The sequence below is a fragment of the Muscardinus avellanarius genome (assembly GCF_963383645.1).
Source record: "Muscardinus avellanarius genome assembly, chromosome: 1".
Taxonomy (NCBI): domain Eukaryota; kingdom Metazoa; phylum Chordata; class Mammalia; order Rodentia; family Gliridae; genus Muscardinus; species Muscardinus avellanarius.
Window position 1 is genome coordinate 187,718,229 of NC_137786.1, and position 26,081 is coordinate 187,744,309.

Consider the following 26,081-nt stretch of genomic DNA (forward strand, 5'->3'; position numbering starts at 1 on the left):
GCCTACCCTCATGTCAGCTGGGCCCCGGGTACCTCTTCCCTCGGAAGCCGCCTGGGAGGCTTCCCTTGGGGCGCTCCTTGACCCTGCGTGTTGGTAGCCGTCTTTTCAGAACCTGAGCCTGGGATACACCATCTGACATGTTTTTCATTTGTATGTGAGCAAAGCAGGGCGGAATACCCAGAACTCACCCAGGAGCCCCCCACCCCGGAGAACAGGGACTCTGCTAGAGGGGCTGGGTTTGGCCTGTGTGGGCCCCTGAGGAATCTCTCACCCAGAGCTTTGGGGAAACTTGAGACCAGCGCATCGTGCTGAGCTCAGAAGTGAAGGCCGGACACTTTGGAGGGAAAGCTCAATGGGTCAGCTGAGCAGCCCAAAGCAGGACATGAGATAGAGTGGCCAGTAGGCACGGAGGTCCTGAGGAGTGTGGGGGATACCATTGTGTACGCCATGCTTCATGGGAGACTGAGAGGGCTGAGGGTCCAGTCCTGAGGGGCACATCTAAAGGCTACCTGGCGCTTTTCTCAGTCTCTCTGAGCACCAGTGATCTGAAATGGTCCAATATGGAGATCAGATACTCGAGATTGCAGATTTAAGGTTACCATACTCAGAAGGAGAGGAAGAGGAGAAGGAAGAAGAGAAGGCACACATGAGCTTGGAAGATCTTACAGGCCACAGCTGTCACAATTCTGCGCTCGTGAGACCAGATTATTCCAGCTGCTCACAGTTTGGAGTGAGGCTCCTCCCCAAGGCCTGCCCACACTCCTCACACATGCATCTCTGAGCAGACACACTACTGCCTGCTTGTTTCTTAACCAACAGGACCTTGGTAGAAACTCTACTCTATACCTTCCAGTGGTTTGGATATTGCTGTAACCTTGTGTTCCCTCAAGATCTCGAGCTAATTGTACCTGTCTGAGAGCCCGTCATGCACCTGTGAGAGGAGGAGCCCCTTTCACTAGCAGTGAATGTTAACCTTGTCCATGCCAGAGCTAATCCTCCGGCATCTAGTGGAAAGGAACCTCAGATGGTTTATTGAGTTAATACAGACCTAGCTCCTGACCTCCATGGCTTTAGGGGAACTTTAAGGGAAGTTGTCCATTTCCAAGAAGCACTTTAAAGGGTCCAGGCCCCATCTCCAGGAGCATTTCCACAGGAGTCCTTTGACTTCTCATCCTGGTGCCTCCTTTTACCCACATAACCCTCCCTCTCCTCTACAAGTCCCACACTGGGCACTAGGAACCTCTGAGTCAGCCTCTAATGCCTTCTTCTTCCTGGCTCTGCTTATAGAACTGGAGCTCCATTTAAAAACCCCGGAGATTGAACCCACGGGTGCTCCACCACTAAGCTATATCCCCAGCTCTTTTTATTTTGAGACAGGGTCTTGCTAAGTAGCCAAAGCAGACCTTGAATTTGCAATCCCATTTCCTCAGCCTCTTGCATTGCTGGGATTAGACGCATGCACCACCATACCTGGCTAAAATTTCCTCTTTTCATGATAAAATAAAGCAACAACAGCTTTATAATGAAGTGTTCTTTCCTTGATAGATTTGACACCAATGAACAAGAGAACTTTGTCACCTGCAAAGGAACCTTCTCCTCTTCCTCTTTCTTCATGGTCTTCTCCTTCATCTTCCCCACCATCTTCTTATTCTTCTTCAGACAGCGTCCCTGAGCTCACCCTGGATGATTCCTCCCCACCTCAGGTGAGTCACCCTAGGCCTCTGCATTCGCATTAGGAAGGTTAGCTTCCTGGGCTCTCTCCTGCCTTCCACACTTAACTCTGGTTGCTAAGTGCTCTTAGGTCCCCACAAGTGCAGGGCCAGGGCCAGGGAGAGGCTGTCCAGGGTCCACACCAAGCCTTCTTCACATGTACTTTTGATAAAAACTCACCCTGTTCCTTCTCAGCCACCCACAAGGACACAGCTGCTCTCTTAACAGTCTTTGGGGTATGAACTCTGCGCCAGGTGTTGGGCTGCACCATGGGCTACAGGGGATGCTGGGACATGCAGAGGGTGTTGAGGAGCTCCCAACTGAAGGCACAGGAGTAGGGGTGCCTTTGATAGCATTTGAGCACCTTGGAAGCAGCATCCTCCTTGAAGAGGAGATGTCATCTTAGATATACAGGTTGCACTCTTTCTTTCTAGTGTGTTAATAAGTCTCTGCATCTGCCAGGCCATGTTCTAGGCTCCAGGAAGTAGACAAAAGAGCTGTGTGCTCTCGTGAAGTACCTCCCCCTCCTATACTTGTCTCCGAGCCTTTAACAGGCACAGCCACTCCTAGAGTCCTATGGTCTTCCTTTGCCAAGAGCCAACTTCCTGCTTCCTGAAAATGACTCCTTTCTCAATGGTATAAGGTGTGAAATTTAGAAGGGACACTGAAAGTTCCTGAAGACCATCCCTCTGCCACCACAGCTCCAGTCTAAAAGGATAACTGTGATTCCTCACTTTGGTGGTTTCCAAAGAAGTCTTGGGTTCTAGGTTTTAGAGGAACATGCCTCTGGGAAGAAGATGCCCTTCATAAGGACCATGTACGAATAAGCTATGTGGAGTCTTGTCTTCTTCCCTGTGCCTGGTCACCCCGAGGTCGATACTCTCTGCTCCCTGGCTCAAGAGCAGCTTGCCGGCCTTGCTACCCAGCCAATCCATAGTGGCCTTTGATCAGTGTGGATTTGGGGGGCTCCAGGTAGATTCCAAAGGTTCCAATCAGCCACTTAGAACAAAGAACAACCCCTTGAAGTCTTCTTAGGCAAAAATTCTGTTCTACTTTGGGTATCTGAGATCCAGAGAAAGGCAGGAAATAGGGTATGAATGGAGACTTGACTTCCCCATGTAAAGGCTGGGAATTTTTTAGTATCTGCTATTTCTTCCTCTCCCCTGTAGGTGACCACTTACAAGCCCCACTCACAGGTCTCCAGAGGTCATTTCAGCCCTTCCACCCCAATCTTCCTGAGACGAGCCAGAACCCAGGGGGCGCCCACGGAGATGCCCCTCTATCTGCCTCACGGTGCAGTGCTGGAGCGGGCAGAATACTGCCTGGTGAGCCCTGGCGGAGATGGCTCACCACACCCTGCCCAGGTGGCTTCCAAGGGGTATCAGGAAGCACCAGCCCCTCTTGTGAGTACAAGAAGCATCCATAAAGACCCATACCCCCCTTGGGGGAAGGACCCATACTCACCAGACCAAGAGCTCTCTCTTAGGGCTCAAAAGCACCCAGCAGAAGGGTGTATCAGACCCGAGTGGGGACAGGAGGGCAGGTCAGAGCCAGCAGAGAAGAAGCTGGGCTTGAAGAAGTTAGTCCTCACTCAGGAGCAGAAGACCATGTTACTGGACTGGAATGACCAAAGAATGACTGACAGCCTGCGCCTCGAGGCTGGAGGGCGGCTTTCCCAGGAAAGCACAGAGAACTGCAGAAGAGGCCAGGCGCTGAAACCCATCCACCCCTTGACCCTCCCTGGGGCAGGGTCAGACACCCTGCCTGCTCAGACAGAGCCCCAGGAGGAGACACAGACCCCTGAAGTCCGTGCGCCCAGCGTACCCCCTCCCAAGTCCCCACTGCGGCTCATAGCAAATGCCATCCGAAGGTCCCTGGGGCCCATCTTCCCCAACTCTGAAGGAGGGAAGAAGGCCTGTGCCAAGCCAGAATCAAAACCCGCGCCCACTGGCCAGCCACACCCCTGCGTCCGCTCATTTAGCCTTCGGAAAACCAGTTCCAGCAGAGATGGGGGCCTGCAGTCCCCCGTGAGGCAGATGTCCAGCAGAGCCCCAGCACTCTTCTCCCTGGGCACCCCAGCTGCCTGGGCTGCCCAGTCCGCGAACCTTGGTCCTCTTAATCCTGCCCTCCGCTCCCGAAGTTTGCCCAATCGGCCATCTAAGATGTTTCCTGCACTCCAGTGCCCACCCTGCAGTAAGATCGAAGATGTCCCCAAGCTCCTGGAGAAAGTAAGTTTGCAAGAGACATTACCAGATGGCGCCAGGAGTCCTAGAGGAAAAAGCTCCCTTCTTCCTTCCCTCAGACTCAAAGACAAGTCTGTTGAGAGTTTCCTCCAAGAATCCAAACAAAGGAAGGACGTCAGAGACCTCTTTTGCAGCTCCAAGGGGAAGGTTTTGCCTGGAAGCAGCGTCCCACCTCAGGAGAAGCTGGTGCAGCCCTTAAGAAACACCTGCCTGGGGCAGGGAGCCCACCCTCCTCCTCCAGCAAGAGATGCAAGTAAGTGGGTCTTTCCTGATCAGACTCTACTTCGTGCTGGTCAGTTAGTTGTCCTCGTTGGATGCAGACAGGCCTCTTTCTCTTTGCTTTGCTTCTCAAATTAAATTTTCACAAAAGTAGGAAAAGTTGAAGTTAAGATTTTTGAAAAAATTAAAATAGAAATTTTTATATATTTGGTTATCAATAGAAATGTAGATTTTAGTTTTAATTCTGAAATTAACATAAGGAGTCAGAATAAATCCAACAACGTGAAAATATCTAGTAAAAAGCAAAATATATTATTTCATCAATTCTCTACCTTGCCAAAGATTTTGTATATTTTATGAGGGACAGTTTAGCTAAACATTCACATGACTTCTATTTTGTTATTTGTCTGATTGCTTTAAGCAAACTGTGGTCCTACTATTTTTATTATTGAATGACTCTTTTTATCTTTTCCCTTTTCTTATTTAACTTTTATTTTGGAACTTTAGTTTTCGAGTACAAAATTATTCATCATCTATTGTTTGCCAATCAAACATCTATACAGATTAACAAGAAACTTTGCAGCACAGTTTGGGATCAGCACAGACAGGCTAGAGTGTAACTACATTGTAAATTTCGTGTGTGATGTATTTTTGTAGATACTATTATATTATTATATTCCTATGGTTTTAAACCAAAGGGTACAAAAGGCCCAAGATGAAAAGTCCTCCTTCCCTTCCTTCTCTATGAGCCATTAAGACCCCACCTCTCATGAAAGATATTATCAGTTTCGTAGGCACTCTCCCAGAAGGAACTTATTTATGTTAGAGCAAATTTACATATTCCTTTTTTTTATACTAGTGGTAGCATACTTTACATACTTTTTTTTGTACTTTTAACTTTATTTTGGAAATCATTCTGGATTAGTACATAAAGAACTTTCTCCTTTGTTTCATAGCTGTCTAGCATTCCACAGCGTGGTGTACCATAATGTATGCAGTCAGTCCCCAGTGATGTTAATGTTTGTTATTTCAAATCTTTTGTTATTGCAAAACACCATTAACTGAAAACTTGGGCCATTGGCATATGTGTGAATTTATCTGCAGGATAATAAATTCCCAGAAGTAGAAATGCTGAAACAAAAATCTTGCAAACTGGGACTTTAGATGGGTTTTCTTCTATTGTCCTCCATCACAGAGACCAGATCACATTCCCAGCAGCAAAGCACCCGTGTTGTTCGTATTCTTGCACTAACCAGCAGGTTATCTGCCTCTCTTTCTTCTTTTTTAAGTATACTTTTATTTGTGCATTGTAGTCTTACATCATAATGTAGTACAGAGCAATGGGGACACCGATATAATAGGTAAAACAGACCTCAGAGTAGTTTAAATTTCTATAAAGCCATTGAGCATCTTTTCATATGTCAAAAGGACATTTATATTTCCTTTCCTGTATACTGTTGTACTGTTGCTTCTGTGCTTCGTCCAATTTTCTATTGGTTTGTTGGAATTTTCTTAGTGATATGTAGGAACTCTATTTTAAGGGAGCTACCTTTTTGTGATGCTATGGATTACAAGTATTTATCATAGTTTCTTGTTTTTGTTTAGCTTTATGGTGGGTTTTGTTGCGCACAATTTTTATTTTTATGTAATACTTCTAAAAAAAAAGAATGTCCAAGTTTACGGAACTTTCCTATAATTTTCTTTGAATATTTTTGTTTGGTCCTTTTTTGTATTTCACATTTCAATATTTACATTAAAAATTATCCTAATTATCCTAATGTAAAATGTAAGCTATGAACTAGGTATATGGCAGTGCATGTCAGTAATTCCAATACTTGGGAGGCTGAAACAGGAGGATTTCAGGTTTAAGGACAGCCTCAGCAATGTAACAAGACTCTCATCAACCTACTGAGACCCTGTTTCAAAATAAAAATTTTTTAAAGGTCTGGGAGTTTAACTCGAAAGTAGAATGTTTCTGGGTTCAATTCATAGTTCCACAAAAAAGAAAAAAAGAAAAATAGAAGTTATGAATCCAACCTTAATTTTTTAAGATATTTTCTGGTCATCCTAAAATAATTTAGCGAATAACTAATCCTTTTCTTTGTTATGTGGGATGACAGCTTTATCAAATACCAAATTCCAACACCTGGATTTATTTCTGTCCCATCTATTATATTCCACCAAGTTGTCCATCATGTATCAGTACCACACTATTTTAGTTAGCTAACTGTATATATTTGTATGTATATATTTTTACCTTATGTATTTTACTATTTGGTAGGAAGAGAATTCCATTATTGATCTTTTTCTAGAATTTTCTGGCTTTTCAAGTCTCGTAAGTTCTTTATGAGATTAAGTTTATAAACAAACTGGTCAAGAAGTTATAAATATGACATGAATTATCTTTCCATCTGTTCACTTATTTTTTGTGACCTTCAGGAATATTTACAATTTTGTATGGTATAAATTACATGCATTTATTAAGTTTACTACTAGATACATTAGTTCTTGTTGCTATTATAAACAAGATCTATTTCGGTCTATCTTCTTACCATCATTACATAAAGAAAAGTTATTGCTTTCTATATAATCATTAATTACTTATTAATTTTACTGCATTCGCTTTTGTAAGAGTTTGTGAATGGATACCTCTAGGTTATCCCCAAATACACATTCATAACATCTGCAAGTAATAATTTTACTTTCTGTTTTTAAATTATATACCTCTCATTTTGTTCCCCTAGTTTCTTTTGTTTCTGGAATCTTCAGGACAACTCAATAAAAGTTGTAATAATGATTTTCTTATTATATTCCTAATCTGAAATTTTGTTCCATCATCTTACATATGGAATACCTACAAAAAGTTGAACATATGTAATATAATTATATAATAAAAATATGACCACATTATAAAAATGATTTTTTTGTGTGTGGTACTAGGGTTCCTGGAAGCCCTTCTACCTCCAAGCTACATTCCCAGACCTATTTTTACATTTTTATTTGGAAACAGGGTCTCCTAAGCCAGAGCACACGGCTTTCTTCGAACCTGCATGATCCTCCTGTCTCTGCCTCCCAAGTGCGGGGATTACAAGCGTGCGCCACCACGCCCAGCTAAAAATGATTTTAACATAATATTAATTAACACATATAAGCTCTCCATTGTGATTTCCAGCCTTTTAATGCATCTGTATCAATTTGTTGAAATAGTTACAAAATTCAAAATTTGGGACTTAATGAGAATGGTTATTCCCACTTAAAATGATCCCTGCTTCTGGATTGACCCAAATATCTTTTTAAAATATATCCAAATATATCTAAAAGTAAGCCAGGCATGGTGGCACACGCTTGTAATCCCAGCATTTGGGAGGCTGAAACTGGAGGAACTCGGTTCAAGGGCAGCCTCAGCTACTAAGTGAGGCCCTCTGCAACTCAGTGAGACCCTGTCAAAATAAAGAATAAAAAATAGGGCAGGGGGTGTAGCTCAGAGGTCGAATGCCCCTGGGTTCCATCCATCCCCAGACCTGTATGTGTATATATATATATATATATATATATATATATATATATATATAGTGTATCTCCAAAAGTAATTTAGATGTTATATTTTATCAAATGTCTTTTTACATTTAGATGTTATATTTTATCAAATGTCTTCAGATGTTTAAATTATTTTTTCTCCTTTGCTTGAAATATGAATTCTATATTAGATTTACTAATGTTTAACCATCCTTGCACTAGTGAAATAAATACCACCAGGCTTTGTATCTTATTTTAATATGCTTTTCAATTCTGTTTGCTAATATTTTATTTAGATTTTTGCATTAAATTCATAGGTATGATTGGCTTATGGATAATTGACATCACATTGATATGACTTTTGTATGTGCTAGTTATAATAGGTTGGGGCAAATTCATTTTCCTGATTTACTTAGCATGGAGAGCTGTGTTCATTTATATTTATTAGAAAATGATATGACTTCATTAATAGAACGGTAAGAAGATATTAAGTCAGGGCTGGCCAGCTCTGGAAGCAGGGCTTGGGTCTAGTTTTTATTCCTATTTCATATCAAAGAATGTAAAGACTTTTCCAAGTCTAACAGATTAAACCTATTAATCTCCTTTTATTTCCTCCTCCCTGCCCATTCCAAAAAATGCACATGCCTGTGCACACGTGTGCACGGTCATTGGTGCACACTTTCATATGAAGAAGAGCAAACAGTATCACACTCATTCAAAGGAAGTTCCTCCAATCTGTGATCACTTGAATAAGAGCCAGACTGAAATTTTAGTATTTGTACTTTTACAAGACAATCTTCCAAATAAATTGAAGGTATAGCTATATAAACTTACCAAGGTATTTAAACAACTTAGGGGCATAAACTAATCAGTTACTGGTACCCATTTTATATAAACAGTTCTAATGCTAGTTATCATTCTTATGAATAATTAAAGAAGGCCCCCTTGAAACTGTTTTTGTGTTTGTATAAAATTCTTATTGCAGCATAACATACGTATAGTAAAGCCCACAAATATTAAATCTACAACTGATGAATTTGGGGGAAGCAAACCTTCATGTTTGGGAAGTGAACCTTTGAGATTAAGCTATAGGACATTTCCAGCATGCAGAGGCCTCCCTCCTGCTTCTTCCCCCATGATATACCCCAGCCAGCAAGGGTGCTGGCCACAAGGGTGCTAGCAGCCTCAATTATTATTTTTGCAGGGATTTTTTACTTTTTTTTTTTCACTTTCTTTTTTTTTTTTCTTTCTCTTTTTTTGTGGTACTGAAAATGGAACCCAGGGGCATTCTACCTCTGAGCCACACCCCCAGCCCTGTTTTTTATTCTTTATTTTGAAACAGGATCTCATTAAATTGTGGAGAGTCTCACTAAGTAGATAAGGCTGGCCACAAACCCGCAATCCTCCTGTCTCAGCCTCCCAAGTACTAGGATTACAAGCGTGCACCTCCACACGTGGCTCTTTACTTTTTAAAAATGGAGTAATTCAGTGTTGTGGTAGGCAGAATTGTAAGAGGACCACATGTTTCCTGCCCCCTCGTGTGCTTTCTCTATACTCTAATCCCCTGGAGTGTCGTGAGAACGTGGAAATGATGGATTTCACTCCGTCCTGTGATTAGGTTAGGAGATTTTGCATATATAATTAAGTTCCAAGCCAATTGACTTTGAGTTAATCAAAAGGGAGATCATACTGGGCTGGCCTAACTTAATCAGGTGAGTCCTTAACAAGGTCTTCCTAAAGTCAGAGATTGGATTCTAAGCCTGAGAGATGTGATACTGCTGGCCTGAAAGAAGTAGTAAACTGCCCTGTTGTGAGAGGGCCATGAACAGACAGCCTTTAGGAAGAAAGATTGACCACCATCTGATAGCCAGAAAATAGAAAAAAAAGACCTTATGCCCTACAACCACCAGGAACTGAATTTTACCCAAAAAAAAAAAAAAAAAAAAAAAAAAAAGGAGTGAGCTTGAAAGAGAACCCTGAGCTACACATAAGAAGAACTATAGCCCGGCTGACACCTTGTGTCAGAGTGTCCAGATAAGCCATAAATAAAAGGGTACTGTAAAGCTACTGAATATGAAATAATTGGTTGCATGGCAATAGGAAACCAACACAAGTCTGTGCCTTTTCTTCCTGGCTGCTTTCATCTAACATCAGGATGTGGGGATTTATCCATGTTGTTGGGTGCAGATTTCACTTATTCTTTTCCATTGCTACATTTTGTACCATTGTATGAATATATCACAATTTGTGCATTCTGTGTGCATTGACGTTGTTTTCAGTTTTGATTCATGACCATATTGCTTTGAGGACCCTTTACCTATTACTGGTGCGTATGTGTAGTTTACATTGGGTATTGCCAGTGAAGCTGGACACTCAAGTAGGAAGGACAGATCTTAATCAGTAATATACTATTGCAATAGGGAAGAGGCACCAGTGTGAACAGAACTCAACTTTGATTTTTCTAGAAGTAGAAGGGTGCTTTACAGGAAGAATGAGGAAATGAGTAGATGATCAAGTAGCTTAATAGAGTCAAGGAAGAGAAAAATTACCAAGGGCCAGTGTTATGGTTTGGACTTAGAATGTCCTCTAGACTTCATGTGATAGACAAGGCAGCCATTTTGAAGGCTGATTTGATTCCTGGGGAGGGGTCCCTGTGTGTGTGCCCTTGGGAATTATATACATTTCCTCTCTCCCCTCTTCTCCTCTCCTCTCCTCTCCTCTCCTCTCCTCTCCTCTCCTCTCCTCTCCTCTCCTCTCCTCTCCTCTCCTCTCCTCTCCTTTCTTCTTCTTCTTCTTCTTCTTCTTCTTCTTCTTCTTCTTCTTCTTCTTCTTCTTCTTCTTCTCTCTCTCTCTCTCTCTCTCTCTCTCTCTCTCTCTCTCTCTCTCTCTCTCTCTCTCTCTCTCTTGCCTCCATGATGGGAGAGCAGAGTCCCTCTGCTTTTGCTTTCTGCTTCCTGCTGCTACGCCCTGAGCTCTACAGATTTCACTGAGCACAACATGAACTGAAACCTCCAGAGCTGTGAGCAAATGAATCTTTCTTCCTCTAAGTTGCAATTATCAAGTATTTGGGTTATAGCAGTGAGAATGATGACTGAAACAGCCAATCAGTATAAAGGCATATTAAACCAGCTGCGTCAACAGGCTGGCAGTAATGAAGTAAGAATTCTGTCTGGGAGACAGTGGTCCTATTCTTTGTCATAATTACATTGGAAAGGAATGGCTTTCAGATCCTTTAGAAAGAGCCCCCATATTGCAAGAGATACATACACATCTCGAGGGACAGAGGAAGAATTCACAGTCACAAATCCTTTTTAGTAAATGTTCTAAGAACAGGCATGAGGAAGGCTATCATCAGATCTGGAAAAAATGAACAGTACAGTCCTTTGGCAACCTTGAGTCCTTGCACCCGAGTCATACTGTCTTCATTATATTTTATGATAAGTATTCACAATCTCAAGTGAATCCTTCACTCTGCTCTTCTTTAAGAATGTCTTGGTTATTCTTGACCTTCTGCATTTCCATATGACTTAAAGAATCATTCCATCAATCTTCACACACGAGAAAATGTTTGCTGATTATTTGATTGATATTTCATTGAACTTATAAATTTGGGGATAATTAACATTGCTACATTATTGAGTCTCTAAATCCATAGACAAGATATATCCCTACATTTATTAAGGTCCTCCTCAATTTCTTCCTTTTTTTTTTTTTGCAGTACTGGGGGTGGAACCCAGGGGCGTTCAACCTTGGAACTACACCCCCAGCCCTTTTTTTATTATTTATTTTGAAACAGGGTCTCACTAAGTTGCAAAGGGCCTCACTAAGTAGCTGAGGCTGCCTGCGAATCCGGATCCTCCTGTCTCAGCCTCCCAAATGCTGGGAAACATGCACCACCACACCTGGCTTTTCAGTTTCTTTCAATGTTTTGTAGTTGTAGAGATCTCACACAATGTTTAATGTTTATTAGGTGAATTCCCAGGTGAGTAACTTCTTTTTTTTTTTTTTTTTTTTTTTTTTTTTGGTGATACTAAGTTTCCTGGAAACCCTTCTACCTCCGGGCTACACTCCCAGACCTATTATATTTTTTTTTCTTTTTTTTTTTTTCTTAAGCCAACACAGCTGGCTTTGAACCTGCACAATCCTTCTGTCTCCGCCTCCCAAGCGCGGGGATTACAAGCATGCACACACCCGGCATGAGTGACTTTTTTGATATGGTTATAAGTGGTATGATTTTTACTGATCAATTTGGAGACATTTGATAGTTCTGGATTTTTTCATTTAAGAATATAATCTAGCTCTCTATTTAGTCAGGTTTTAAGAATGCTTCATGTTTTAATTGTATTGTTAATAAAGGTATTCTGCATTCCCAAAGGTTTATTCCTATATAGTAATTTTTCTTACTTTGTGAATGAGTTCTTTCCCATGTTTGTTTCTAATTTGTTATTGCTTGGATACAGAAAGGCAATTTTAAAAACTTTTCTTCTAAGTGTAATACATAAAAGAAAAATACTCATAAGTGTAGAGCTTGATGACTTTCACAAACTGGACACAGATAAATGGTAGGAGCTAGATGAGAAAACAATATGTCCACAACCCCAGAGGTCCCTGTATCCTTCTAGCCCCTAATTCCCACATGGCCACCTCCCCTATGCAAGAGGAACCACTAACTTCTAATAGGGTAAATGAACCTTCTATTCTAGTTTATTTAATTCAACATTGTATTTATGAGCAGTATCCTTTTTGTTACACATGGCTGTATTATTCATTCTCCTGGTGGAAAATCTTCCATCATGGGATTACCTTATGATTTATCAGTTCTACTATTGATTGACTTTGAATAGGAAAGAAATTAAATTCAGTTGCTTTACTAAACTCTCAATATTTCTATTGAAGTAAAATATAAATACAGTAAAATCATCTTTTTAAAATATATATATATATATTTCCAGCTGGACATGATGGCACATGTTTGTGATTCCAGTCGTTGGGAAGTTGAGACAGGAGGATCACAGTTCAAGGACAGCCTCAGTTAATACTTAGTGAGGCCCTTTGCATCTCAGTGAGACCCTGTTTCAGAATAAAGAATAAAAAATAGGGCTGGGCTATAGCTCAGAGGTAGAATGCCCCTGGGTTCAAGCATATATATACACATATATATGTGTGTGCGTGTGTGTGTGTGTATGTGTGTGTGTATATATATATTCCACATACATTGACAAATGCATGTAGTAATGGAACTACTTCCAAAATTCAGATATAGATATTTCATTATTCCAAAAGGTTCTGTCATGCCTGTTTGGAATCAATCCCCTTACCATATTCCCAGCCCCTGGCAAACACTGGTGTGTTTTCTGTGCTCTCAGTATTGTCTTATCCTAGAATGTCACATAAATGAATTGCATAATTCTATTAGTAAAATAGAATTTTATGTTGTCTTTTTGTTTGGCTTCCTTCAATTAGCATAATATTTTTGGGATTCCAGATTGTTAGATATATCCATAATTCATTTTTTTATTGCCAAGTAGTATTTCATTATGTGGATATGCCACAATTTGTTTATCCAGCTTACCAGTTGATAATGATGGGATTGGATTCTGTTTTTAAATGTGAATAAAAGCTATGAACATTAATGTAGAGGGTTTTGTATAGATGTATATTTCTATTTATCTTAATAAATACTCAGTATAGGGGTTGTTTTTTATAAAAAGAAAAAAAAGTAAAATTTTTTTCTAAAGTAGTATTTCCTATAGACATGCATGACAGTTCTATCTACAATACATACATGCCAAAACTTGGCATTGTCATCTTGTTAATTTTAGTGCAGTGTATAGTGTTATTTCATGATTTTTATTTCCCTAATGATTATGAGCACCTTTCTATGCACTAATTTTCCATTTGTGTATATATTGGGGAGCATAAGGGGTACATTCGAACAATTTTCTCTCGTATAGATTTTTCTTGTTATTGAGTTTTAAGAGTCCTAGATATAAGCCAGGTACAGTAGCCTATTCCTATAATCCCAGTATTTGGAAGGCTGAGACAGGAGTATTGTAGGTTCTTGGCCAGACTCAGCAACTTAGTTAAATCATGTTTTAAAATAAAATAGGGCTGAGGGTTTATCTCAGAGGTAGAACACCCCTACATTGAATCCCCAGTACCAAAATCAATAAATGAGTAAGTAAATAATTTTTATCAGATATGTCTTTGCAAATATTTTCTCCTAAAGAATTAGGGTTTTTTTTTCATTATAGCATCTTCCAAAGAGCAGAGATTTCAATTTGATGTAGTCAAAGTTATTAGTTTTCCTTTTTTAATGAATTAGAATTTAAGAAATCTTTGCTAAACTCAGTCACTATGAATTTCTTGTTTTCTCTCAAGAGTTTTATATTTTTATATTTCAGCTAAAATCTATAATCCAATTCTAGTTATTTTTATGGTGAATAAGAGTCATGTTTTGCCTAGCGTGGTGACACACGCTTGTAATCCCAATACTTGGGAGGCTGAGACCGGAGAATCAGAGGTTTGTGGCCAGCCTAAGCTACTAAGTGAGACCCTGTTTCAAAATAGAGAATAAAAAGTAGGGTTTGAGATGTAGTTTGGAGGCAGAATGCCCTGGGTTCAATTCCCAGTTTCACACACACAAAAAAAAGTTATGTTTTGTGGTGCTATTGTTTGCCTATAGACACTCAACCATACAGTACCACTTATTAAAAAGACTGTACTTCCCACAGTGAATTACTTTTTCACATTTATAATCAGTCGACTATACTTATGTATGTATATATCTGAACTCTTTCATCTCATCCATCTTGTCCATTTTATGCTTATCTTTGCACCAAAAGCACATTCTTGATTTCTTTAAGAATTACTTTAGAGTAATTCTTAAAAACAGATAGTGAGAGGCTTCCAGTTTTGTTGCTCTTAAAAATTAATTTGGCGAATGTAGGTCTTTTGTGTTTATAGAAGAAGAAATATTAGAATTAGTTTATCAGTTCCTATCAAATAAACTGCTGAAACTTTGCTTGGAATCTGTAGATGAGTTTGCAAAGAATTGACACCTATTGAGTATTTCAATCTATGAAGATAGTATACCTCTCAATTTATTTAGATTTCCCCTGATTTCTCTTAGAGAGGTCTTTTAGTTTTCAGTGTATAGATGTTGCACATATTTTTTTAAATTTATCCTTTATGTGTCCTATGTCTTGCAATACTATTATAAATTTATTTTTTCTTAACTTTATTTTAAATAGCTCATTAACAAATGGAAACATAATGCTAACACTACTAGACTCACTCAATAGTCTACTAACTTTATTGTAGGAATTTCTACATAGGTAATAATGTAAATAAAGACAGCCTGATATCTTCTTTTTCAGTTGTATACTTTTTATTTTCCTGCCTTATTGTACTTTCTGGGACCTGTTATGCAATACTAAATAAAAGTGGTAATATCATATACTCATTGTCTTTCTCCAAATGTCAGAGATTGTACTTCACTCAGTACATCTACTGTAGACTTATTTTTATTCTTTCTTAGATTAATGAAGTTCCCTTTTATTGCTAGCTTGTGATTTTATTCATAAATAATAAGTTTAATCAAATACTTTTTAAGAAATATGTGTTAAAATTTACTGATTTTAATAAAATATGTATTATTTCTATAAAACTATTTTATATAGATTTTAAAATGTTAAAATATTATTGCATTTCTGAAGTAAACCTAATGTGGTCATAATGTACTACCTTTTAATGTACCACTTTATTGATTTCGAGCTTAATTCTACTGTTGTCAGAATACATATTGCATATGACTTCAGTCTTTTTTTTCAGTACTGGTGCTGGAACCCAGGGGCATTCTACCTCAGACCTAAACCCCCAACCCTGTTTTTCATTCTTTATTTTGAAACAGGGTCTCATTGAGTTGCAGAGGTCTCACTAAGTAGCTGAGGCTGTCCACCCATTGCAATCCTCCTGTCTCAGCCTCCCAAACACTGGGAACCATTTTTTTTTAATTCTTAATGTTTAAAATAGGGACTCACTAAGTTGTGGAGGGCCTCACTAAGTAACTGAGGCTGGCCATGATCCTGGATCCTCCTGTCTCATACTCCCAAGTACTGGGATTACAAGCATGCACCACCACATCTGGCTGACTTCAGTCTTTTGAGGTTTGTTGATACCTGCTTTATGGCTTGCCATAGCACCAATTTAAATGTTTCATGTATATTTAAAATGAATGTATATTCTCTAGTTATTGGATGTGATCATATATATATATATATATATATGTATATTAGGTCAAATTTGTTGATAAATGTTTTTTATATCTTTTACATCCTTACTGATTTATTTATTTATTTTTGTCTGGTTGTTCTATCACCTGCTCAGAGAGCTATGTTTAAAGTATATAAGCTGGGTGTGGTGGCATATACACTTGTAAACCAGTACTTGGAGGCTGAGACAGGAGGATTGCAGATTCATAGCCAGCTTCAGCTAATTAGTGAGGCCCTCTTCAACTTAGTGAGACCCTGTTTCAAAATAAAGAATAAAAAATAAGGCTATGGGTGTAGCTCAGAGGTAGAATGCCCCTGGGTTCCATCCCAGTACCACTAAATAAATAAATAAATAATCTAAGAATTATTGAGGGTTTGATTATTTTTATTTCAGTAAGTTTTTACTTTATATAATAAGGCTATGCTGTTAGCTAAATACAAATTTAGAATTGTTATCCTTTTGCATTTATCTTGTAATTATCATGAAATGTCACTTATTTTGTCCTACTTTCTGCCTTTATGTCTTCATCTGATGTTTTGAATACCAGCTGTCTTCTGGTTTATTTAACACATATCTCTTTTTCCCTCTTTTTACTTTAACCTTACTATGTTCTTGTATTTAAAGTGTCTTTCTGGGGCTGGAATATAGCTCAGTGGCAAAGCACCTGCTTTGCAGATGTAGTGCTCTGGGTTTGATCCCCGGTTCCAAAAAGACCCCTTTAAAAAGTGTCTTTCCTACAAGCAACATATAGTTTGGGTTTTTAAAAATCCATTGTGATGTCTTTGTCTTTTATTTTGTGTTGTCTACTTACAGTTCACATAATTGTTGGTATATTTGGATCTAAGTCTTATCAGCTTATTTGCTTTTCATTAGTCTCAGCTTTTTTTTTTTTTTGCTTTATTCGGATTAATTGGAAGTCCTTCTTAAAATTCAGTTACCCTCTCTTTTACTTATTAGTTTTATTATACATATTATATAGTAGCTGCATTTATGTATACTTTGCTCACTGTTATTTTGGTCATTATCCAGGAGATTACAATGTTAATTGACAACTAAAATGAACCTCCAGTTCTCTTCTCTTCTTGTATGACTTAAGGCTTTAGAAAACTTTAAATTCCATTTACCTTCTTCCAAATTTTGTGCTATTACTGCCACACATTTTAATTTTACACATATTTTAATCCCATATAAATTGTGGTTACAGTTTTAAACAACCAATGTCCATTTGGATTTACATACATATTTTCTTTTTAGGAAGGGAGTCTTCATCATCCCTCCTTTTTTTACCCACACTATCATGACATCATGGTTTTCTTCTGCTTAAAGAACTTTTTAGCATTTCTTTTGATATGAGTCTGCTGAAGAGAGATCCTCTCAGATTTCATTTTTCTAAAAACTCTTCACTTTTGCCCTTATTTTAGAGGGACATTTCTTCAAAATATAGATTACAAGTTGAGAGTATCTTTTTATGACTTCATGATATCACTTCACGATGTCTTCTGCCTTCCATGATTCTACTGAAAGTCAATTGATAGTCATCCTCTAACTTCTTTAAACATAAGTCATATTTTCTAATTTTGTATACTAGTTTAAGTCATTGATTCTTTTACCTTTTTTTCTAATATAAACATTTAAAGCCATACATTTCTCTCTAAGCACAGCTTTAGCTGCATCTCAGATTTTGATATGTTTATGTATTTCATTTAGGTCAAATTATTCTTAATTTCCTTTGTGATTTTTTCTCTTTGATTTATGGATGATTTAGAAATGTGTTTTTTAATTTTCAAATATTTGGATACATTTCTCATATTTATTTTAATTATTCATTCTAACTTCTTTCTTCCTTTCTTTCTTATATTTCCCTCCCACATTTTGTTCATTTTTATTCCTATATATTCAGCAGATTCATATCAAAAGAAATGCTGAAAAGTAATCCCGGCACTTTGGAGCCGGAGACAGGAGGATCGTGCAGGTTTGAAGCCAGCCGTGCTGGCTTAAGAGACACTGTTTCCAAAAATAAAAAAAAGTATAATATAGGTCTGGGAGTGTAGCCCAGAGGTAGAAGGGCTTCCAGCAACCCCAGTACCAACAAAACAAAAAACAAAACAAAATAAACTATTTTCTATTTACTCTTTCTGGAGTTATATATTTTACATAATAAAGGTCCATACCTTGTTATGATTTTATTTTGTTTATTTTTTTATTTGTTTGGTTGGTTTTTCCAGGTCTGGGAATGGAACCCAGCCCTATTTTACTCTGTAGTTTGAAACAGGATCTCACTAAATTGCTGAGGCTGGCTATGAACCTGCAATCCTCCTGTCTCAGCCTCCTAAGTACTAGACCCAGTCTTAATAATCTTTTTTTTTTTTTTTTTTTTTTGGTGGTACTGGGGTTCCTGGAAAACCTTCTACCTCTGGGCTACACTCCCAGACCTATTTTATACTTTTTTATTTGGAAACAGGGTCTCTTAAGCCAGTGCGCGGCTGGCTCCAACTCCTAAGTACGGGGATTACAAGTGTGCACCACCACGCCCAGCTTAATAATCTTAATGGACAAAAATTGCATATATTTATCAACTCCCTGGGTCGGAGACTCTGTGATACAACCCAGTAAAGGAGTAGTGGGGTCTGAGATACAGCTACATCTGCGCACTCAAGAACAGTGAGTCAAATTGCGGGCCACAGAGGAGAAATCCCAGTACTGTACTCCCTGGGACTTGACCCAGTGGGGGAGGGGCGGTGGCAGAGATATCACACCATAGGAGAACGTGCAACCTGGCACCCCCCACAGTCTAAAGCAGCCTCTATCGACTCTCTGGGTCGGAGACTCTGTGATACAACCCAGTAAAGGAGTAGTGGGGTCTGAGATACTACAGACTCGAGATCCAGAGCACCTTAAGTGAAGTCATAGTGACCCAAGGTAAGAACCCAGAGAAGACACAAACTTCCGAAATCATGGGAAAGAGGAATAACAAACTTCCAAAATCATGGAAAAGAGATTTCTAGAAGATCAAATCAGGAAAATAACTGTAGAAATAATAGAGGTGCTTAGAAAAGAATTCAGAGAGAGCCAAAAAGAGATAAAGGATGCAATTAATGAAGTAAGGGCCTCAATTCAAAGCACAAACAACCAATTAGACCACATGGAGAACAGAATCTCGCTCTTAGAAGATGATCATTCCAAAAATGAACGCATAGTTTCTAATCTAGAAAAAAATATCCAACAGCAGGAATCTGACATTGAAGAAATATGGGCCCATCTTAAGAGAGCTAACCTAAGAATAATTGGAATAGAGGAGGGAAAAGAAAGTGAAACCAAAGGGATCAACAATCTCTTCAAGGAAGTAATAGCAGAAAATTTTCCAAACATAGAGCAAGAGGTTGATACACAGATCCAGGAAACTTATAGAACTCCCTTTAGACAGGATCGGAGAAGAGGATCCCCATGCCGCATAATTGTCAAAATGACCAATGTGGAAGCCAAGCAGAGAATCTTAAAGGCAACAAAAACAAAGGGCCAACTGACATTCAGAGGCAAACCAATTAGAATCACTCCAGACTTCCCAAACCAAGTCATGAGAGCCAGAAGGGCTTGGAGTAACATATTCCAAACTCTGAAAGAAAACAACTTCCAGCCAAAAATTTCCTACCCAGCAAAACTTTCTATCAAATTAGATGGAAAAATAAGAACCTTCCATGACAAACAGAAACTGAAGGAATTTATGTCTTCAAAACCAGCACTAGAGAAAATACTCAAAGAGATTAACTACAAAGAAGAAATAGGTAACACACCCCAGAACCAGAGAAACAAGATTTTCCATCCAACAGACAACTAAGATTGGTTATCTGTGGAGATACATTATTTATGTTAGTCTTTTACCTATCTCTAAATGGTATTGTTTGCCTTTATTGTTGTTAATTTTTAGGATTTCTAGTTGGAATATTAATACACCTTCAGATATAACATTTGGAAATATTTTATCCAATTCTATTAGTAACTTTTAACTCTGTTTACATTGTCTTTGGATATAAAATATTTTTTTTATTTTTTAGGGAGTTTGTATACTCTTCTGTTGCCTGTGCCATTGAAATCATATCCAAGAAATCACTGCCAATTTCAGTGTTGTGAGGCTTTATGACCCAGATTTTCTTCTAAAAGTTTATAGTCTTAAGATTTATACTTAGGTCTTTTATCTATTTTGAGTTAATATGGGATTAGGTAAGGGTCCAGTTTTATTCTTTTCCATGTAATTATTATTTTTCAACAATATTTAGTTAAAAGATTATTATTTCCACCACCAAATCTTCGTGGAAACCTTGTCAAAAATAACTTGACAATATAGGGAAGAATTTGGCTCTAGGCTTGTATTTAACTCCAATGTTTTATATATCTGCCTTTAGAACAGTACTACACTGTTTCAATTATTGTAGCTTTATATGGTTTGAAATCAGAAAATATATCTTCTAGCTTTGTTCTTTTTCAAGATCGTTTGGGGTATCTAGAATCCATATTCCATATTAGGATAGATTTTTTTCTGAAAAATAAATATATAAATATATGATTGTTTCACCTAAAAAAATAGAAAAAAATATTCTCTGGTAAGAAAGAAAGCAAAAAGAAATATTGAAATATTATCTTTAAGTCATCAAAAGCTTGGTATCAGACATATGAAACTGTAATGTGAGATTATCATTTTTAATTTTGGATAAATTGCTATAATACTAGATGTCAACCACTAAGCCAAGCATGGGAAGGAGGGATGGGGAGAGAATGGGGTGGGGATCGGGTGGGGGCTGACTGGGTGATGTGTGCATGTATGTCTACAAAAGTTTGTATCCCACTATGATGTATGAATACAGTGCACCAATAAAAAAATTGCATATATTCATCTTGTATAGCATGATGCTTTGCAATATAAACATTTCAGAATGACTCAGTGTATCTAATCAGCATGTGAATCATCTCACATACTTACCATATTTTGTAGGGAGAACTTTTAAAATCTATACTCTTAGCAATTTTCAAGAATACAATATATTAACTATTATCATTATACTATACAATAAATTTCTTGAAATTATTCCTTCTAGTTAGCCAAAAACTTAAATCTTTCACCAATATTCCCTGTCCCCCACCCCACCTCCTAGTCCCTGGTAACCACATTTTACTCTCTGCTTCTATGAGTTTCTATGATTCCTTTTTCAGGTAGTTTTTATTAATGTACAAATGATACTGATTTTTCACATATAAATTTTATGTACTACAACTTCATTAAATTAATTTTTCTAACAGTTTTAGGTAGAATTTTAAAATTCTTGAGCGCATTTTAATAGCCACTTTAAATTTTAGATTTCTAATTTCATCATGTGTATCATTTCTGGGCCTGCTTTTATTTTCTGATTTTTCTCTCTTCAGACTCATTCTGATTTTATCTATACCTCATAATTATTTACCACCTGCTAGACTTTTTGAGTTTTGTATTTGTTTTTTTTTTTTGGGGGGGGGGTTCTAGGATGGAACCCAGGGGCATTCGACCTACGAGCCACACTCCCTGACCTATTTTTTATTCTTTATTTTGAAACTGGGTCTCACTGAGTTGCAGAGGCCTCACTAAGTAGCTGAGGCTGTCCGCAAACTGCCATCCTCCGGTCTCAGCCTCCCGAATGCTGGGATTACAAGCGTGCGCCACCACGCCTGGCTTGCATTTGTCTTTTTAAACAATGTTAAACAGGAAATGTGTGTGTGTGTGTGCCAGGCAATAAAGCAACTCACGGACTCCTCTGATCCTGATCTCTTCAAGGCTTGTTTTTAAGCTTTGCTCAAGTGTATCTACCTATAATCCACATTAGCAAAATGTGACTCTTCAATAATCTCTGCTGCTTCAAATGTCTTTTCTACCCTGGCTCAGTAAAACTTGAACATATCTGCCATGTAAAAGCTTTAGAGACTGCTTAGCATCTAACAGTCCAGCAGTTGTTTGCCCAATCTCATGGAGTCTCTCTCTGTGCATCTCTACTTGACTATTAAGTGATAGATGAAAAGGGACTTTCCTGCTGATTTCTGAAGTTCTTTTGCTGCATAGCTCTCTCCAGACATTCCAGTTGCATCATTCTGCCCAAACTCTGATCTCTGCCTTTTCAACTCAAGGAATCTGCAGTGCTTTTTTTAGGGTCTTTCTTTCTGCACTGTGATCTAGAGAAGACCTCTGGGCAGAAAGCTACTCCGACTGTAAAATTTTCTTCATTTGCTACTGTTCTTGTTTTCAGTATAGTTCCATGCTGCCCTGTTGTTCAATGTGTAGAAACAGATGCTTCGTATATTTTGTCCTGATTTGAGTGCTTTGTGGTGGGAGAGCAATTCTGGAACCAGTCACTCTAATGTAGCCAGAGTAGAACAGTGCTGCAGTGTTTCTAAAACTTTACAAATGAAGAGTGAACTCCAGGCAGTTACTTCCATGAGAAGAGGAGAGGAGAGGAGAGGAGAGGGATTCTGAGATAACCATATAACTTCCTTCTTACCAGCGTTTAAGAAATACATTATATTTAGAAACATTTTCCCTTGGTTTCAAATGAAATTCAACAGAAATATACACACCTGTAATCTCAGTACGTGGGAGGCTGAGACAGGAGGATCACAGGCTCAAAGCCAGCCTCAGCAACCTAGCACGGCCATTAGCAACTTAGTGAGACCCTATTTCAACCTAAAATAGGGCTGGGAGTGTAGCTCAGTGGTAGAACACCCCTGGATTCAATCCCAAGTACCACAAAAAAAGAAAGGAAAAAGAAGAAAGAAAAGAAAGGGTTATAACTTTAGATTTATGCTTCTTCCACAGATGAAGGTTAATGAGGCAGCTTTCCTGACATCACAGTGTTGTTAATTGTACTCAGTGACGACTACAGTGAAGACAACATTGACCTGGGCACCCAGTGGGTTCTAGACCCAGTGCCGGGCCCTTGGCATTGGCTGTCTTCACCCTTCTACAGCAGTTCTGCAAATTAGAAATCATGATCCTGAGAAACTCAAGGAAGTAAAGTTAGTTCCTCAAGTTCACACACTAAGAAGTCAATACTCCGGGACTGAGTTACGCTGTGATCATTTAATGGCTGGAACTGGGAAGCAATCTCTGCTCACTACTCACAGTGCCTCCTCCATTATTATGCTGTTTTTTGCTTCTATCTTTACCTGAGCTTTCCCATCTGGCAAATTAAAGTGGAAAACACTGAACTGCCTCCCCAGAGAGGCTCGTGTTATTATATACATGTTTTGCATTATTTTGCTTTGAACAACAGCATATGTAAATGTGCTCCTGGAGGTTAAAATTACCCTTATTTTGTAAAACTTGGCCTCTCCCACTGGGGTGAATAGTTGAAAATTACGGGGAGGAGAAGGCAAGCTGGAGAGAATGTTAGCCGGCTTGGAATTGCTTCTCCTCCTCTCTCCCCGCCCAGGCATATTTCTATTCAGACACAAGCTACCACTGCAGAACGAAGATGTATACGTTTCCTTTCAGGGAGTCCTGGCTGGTTCTGGTGTCCAGTGTCCAGACTGGGTTAATCCAGATATTAACCAATGGCCCTGCCCCAGGGTGACGCATAGGGGCAGATGTTCTTGCTGAGAAGAACGGAAGCCTGCTGTAGCACCTGGAAGCCCTTACCACACCTGGTCCCCAGCTGAGTCACAATGCGATTCTGGTTAACACGGGAACACTGAATTGCGGCTGCCAACGAGCCACCTTCCGTTCAGAGGCTGGCATGGGCTCTCCCATGGGGCCTGCATTGTCGAGCTGTCCCTATCTTAAACTGCCTTTTCTGGCATTTGAATCATCACTCTGATGATGTGATAATATCTGCAAGTTGGGAAAATAAAAGTGGCATTTGTTTAGCTATAATTAATGAAATATTTATGTTGCATGAGACTATGTGATAAAACCTTAGGCTTAGAGTCCTTTTGCTTCTGATTACATTTGGGATTTTTTTTTTTCTGTGACCAGACATTCTGACGCCAGCTCTTTTACACTGAGCAGATGTCATGTAGTAAAAATGGGTGCCAGATGCTGTGAGCCGCAGAAGGGCGATTTGTTTAAGAGCTGGCTCTGACTTTTTTTGCATTCAATTACTCCACAGAAAGAACCTTACACAAGCATTTAGGTAACTCGGCTAACTTCAGACATGCATTTTAATAATAGATTTCATCTCTGAATGCATTGTAAGCAGCACACCATATAAATGGTGTTTAAGGAATTAATTGATTTCTGCATAATACCTTGTATTTTTTTCGTTGTTGTTAATGTGAGAAGAGAGCGGCAAAGCTCTTGGCAGGGAGCCAGAAGTGTAATTAACGTGGAGGGCCAAATTTTCAGTTGCCCTTAGGTACTGCCTCCTCAAGATCCTGGCAGGTGCAGGGCGGGCTGGGCAGGGAGGGAGGGCCTGGGGGAAGCGGGGAGGTGGAAGAGGCAGTTTTTGCATGTGAAACAGAAAAAGAAGCTAACAGTTCAATAAGTTCTTCTGTTCCCATTTCAGGTTCCAAGTATGTCCCCATTAGAGCGCAGGTGACCGAGGCTGCCTCTTCTGCCTCCTCTACCACCTCCACCTCAGCAGATGAAGAATTCGATTCCCCGATTTCCTCCAGGTCCAAGGTAACATCACTTGGAAAACCAAACTGGGGTTTGGGGCTGGTGGGGGCCATTTGTCATCAGACGTGGGCTTCAGGTGCAGTGATTTCCTTGGGAAGATCATGGTCCAGTACATCTGACAGCCACCCTTCTTTTTACCTGGAATACCCCAAGAATTATTTCCTTTAAAAATCATCTTAGAAACTCGAATTGAAGAAGGGGGAGGCATATTTACTTGAAACCATTTGGCGACTCCAGCTCTTAAAAGTGGGTTTAATATGTGGTCCAACAAGCAAACCATTGAAAAAATTACAAGAAGCAGATGCATATTTCCCTGAGGGAGGCACAACTTCACTTAAGAAGCACTAGAGGCAGATTGCACAGAAAATGTTATGTTTATTCTAATCAGAACTATGAAATGAACCATGCAGTTGCATGCTGGACATGGACACTCCGAGGAGCCTACTGTGGAAGGGGCTAGCCATGTGCCTGCTGAGAGGCAGCAGTCCTCTTCACTTAGGAAACATTAATATTTCTACAGAATACTTTGAACAGCTCACATGCCCATAGATAAATAGCACAAACAAGTCATATGCCTGTAGATGTTTCTGTATGTCACATACATGGAGGCAAGCAGCCACAACCAAAGTCCACTGCTGTTTTCATTATCTACGGTGAGCCGAGTCTTTCTATTGGGACTAAGGAGGGGCGCTAAATGCTTGACCTAAAATGCTTCCTGGGTGGACAGAGAAGCACTTCACTGCTCTGGCAGTGTTTGTTTTTTTGGAGCACTGTGGATCTGTGGAGGGAGGAGGAGAACCAAATTTATTTACTCAGACTCAACTTTTCCATCTCTGGCATTAGGAGCTTTGACATCACCTCAAGCCATCAGGGGTTCCAACTCCCATGGCTTGGCACAATTCAAGAGGGGGTCTGAGAAGACAGAGGGAGAGAGGGAGAAAAAACATATACAGGTTTCTAAATGTGGCGTTCTCTGATTAGTTCAGTACTCAACACAATGAATTGTGTGTTGTGTTGATTTCTGGAGGTTCTTTACCCCCTCATCCCCTTGAGTGACCCTAAGTTAATTCTATATTCAAATAAGACAGCGATCCCACATCAGCCATCCTGGCACTCAGGGAGAATAAAAGAATGGAGTGGTCCAAACACATGGAAGTAGCAAGACTGTGGCATCCAGGACAGCCTCACAAATAGCTCCTTGTCCTCCTGCTGGCCAGCACAGAGCTAGTTGTCTCTTAATCTGGCCGGGTGGTAAAAGCATGCCTGCTTCTCCTAGCTTCTGACGTGTCCTGCTCTTACAGGAAGAGAAGCTGGCAAGAAGATTCCTTATTTATGGCTTCCCAAGGGCTCATACTGAAGGAACAAGGGGAGGTTTTTGTCCTCTGCTTTCTCGGTCTCTTCTGTCCCATGCAGGTGTGTCCTCAGCCAGGTGGCACAGAGCCTGTGCCACAGGAAACTGGAGACAGGATGTGTCCTCTGGGCCTCTT

The 26,081-nt window shown here is 39.4% G+C and overlaps 1 protein-coding gene across 1 annotated transcript in view; it reads left to right on the forward strand.

Moving 5' to 3' along the window:
• Positions 1-550: 550 nt before the first annotated feature.
• Positions 551-26,081, forward strand: part of LOC308259299 (F-actin-monooxygenase MICAL2-like) — a gene marked incomplete at both ends in the record, with an annotated part of 55,546 nt that continues 30,015 nt past the window's right edge. Inside the window, 3 exons of the mRNA XM_080690218.1 lie at positions 551-694; positions 2,880-4,206; positions 24,482-24,597. Of these exons, the coding sequence (XP_080546344.1) occupies positions 551-694; positions 2,880-4,206; positions 24,482-24,597 (1,587 nt within the window). The remainder of the gene's footprint in view (positions 695-2,879; positions 4,207-24,481; positions 24,598-26,081) is intronic.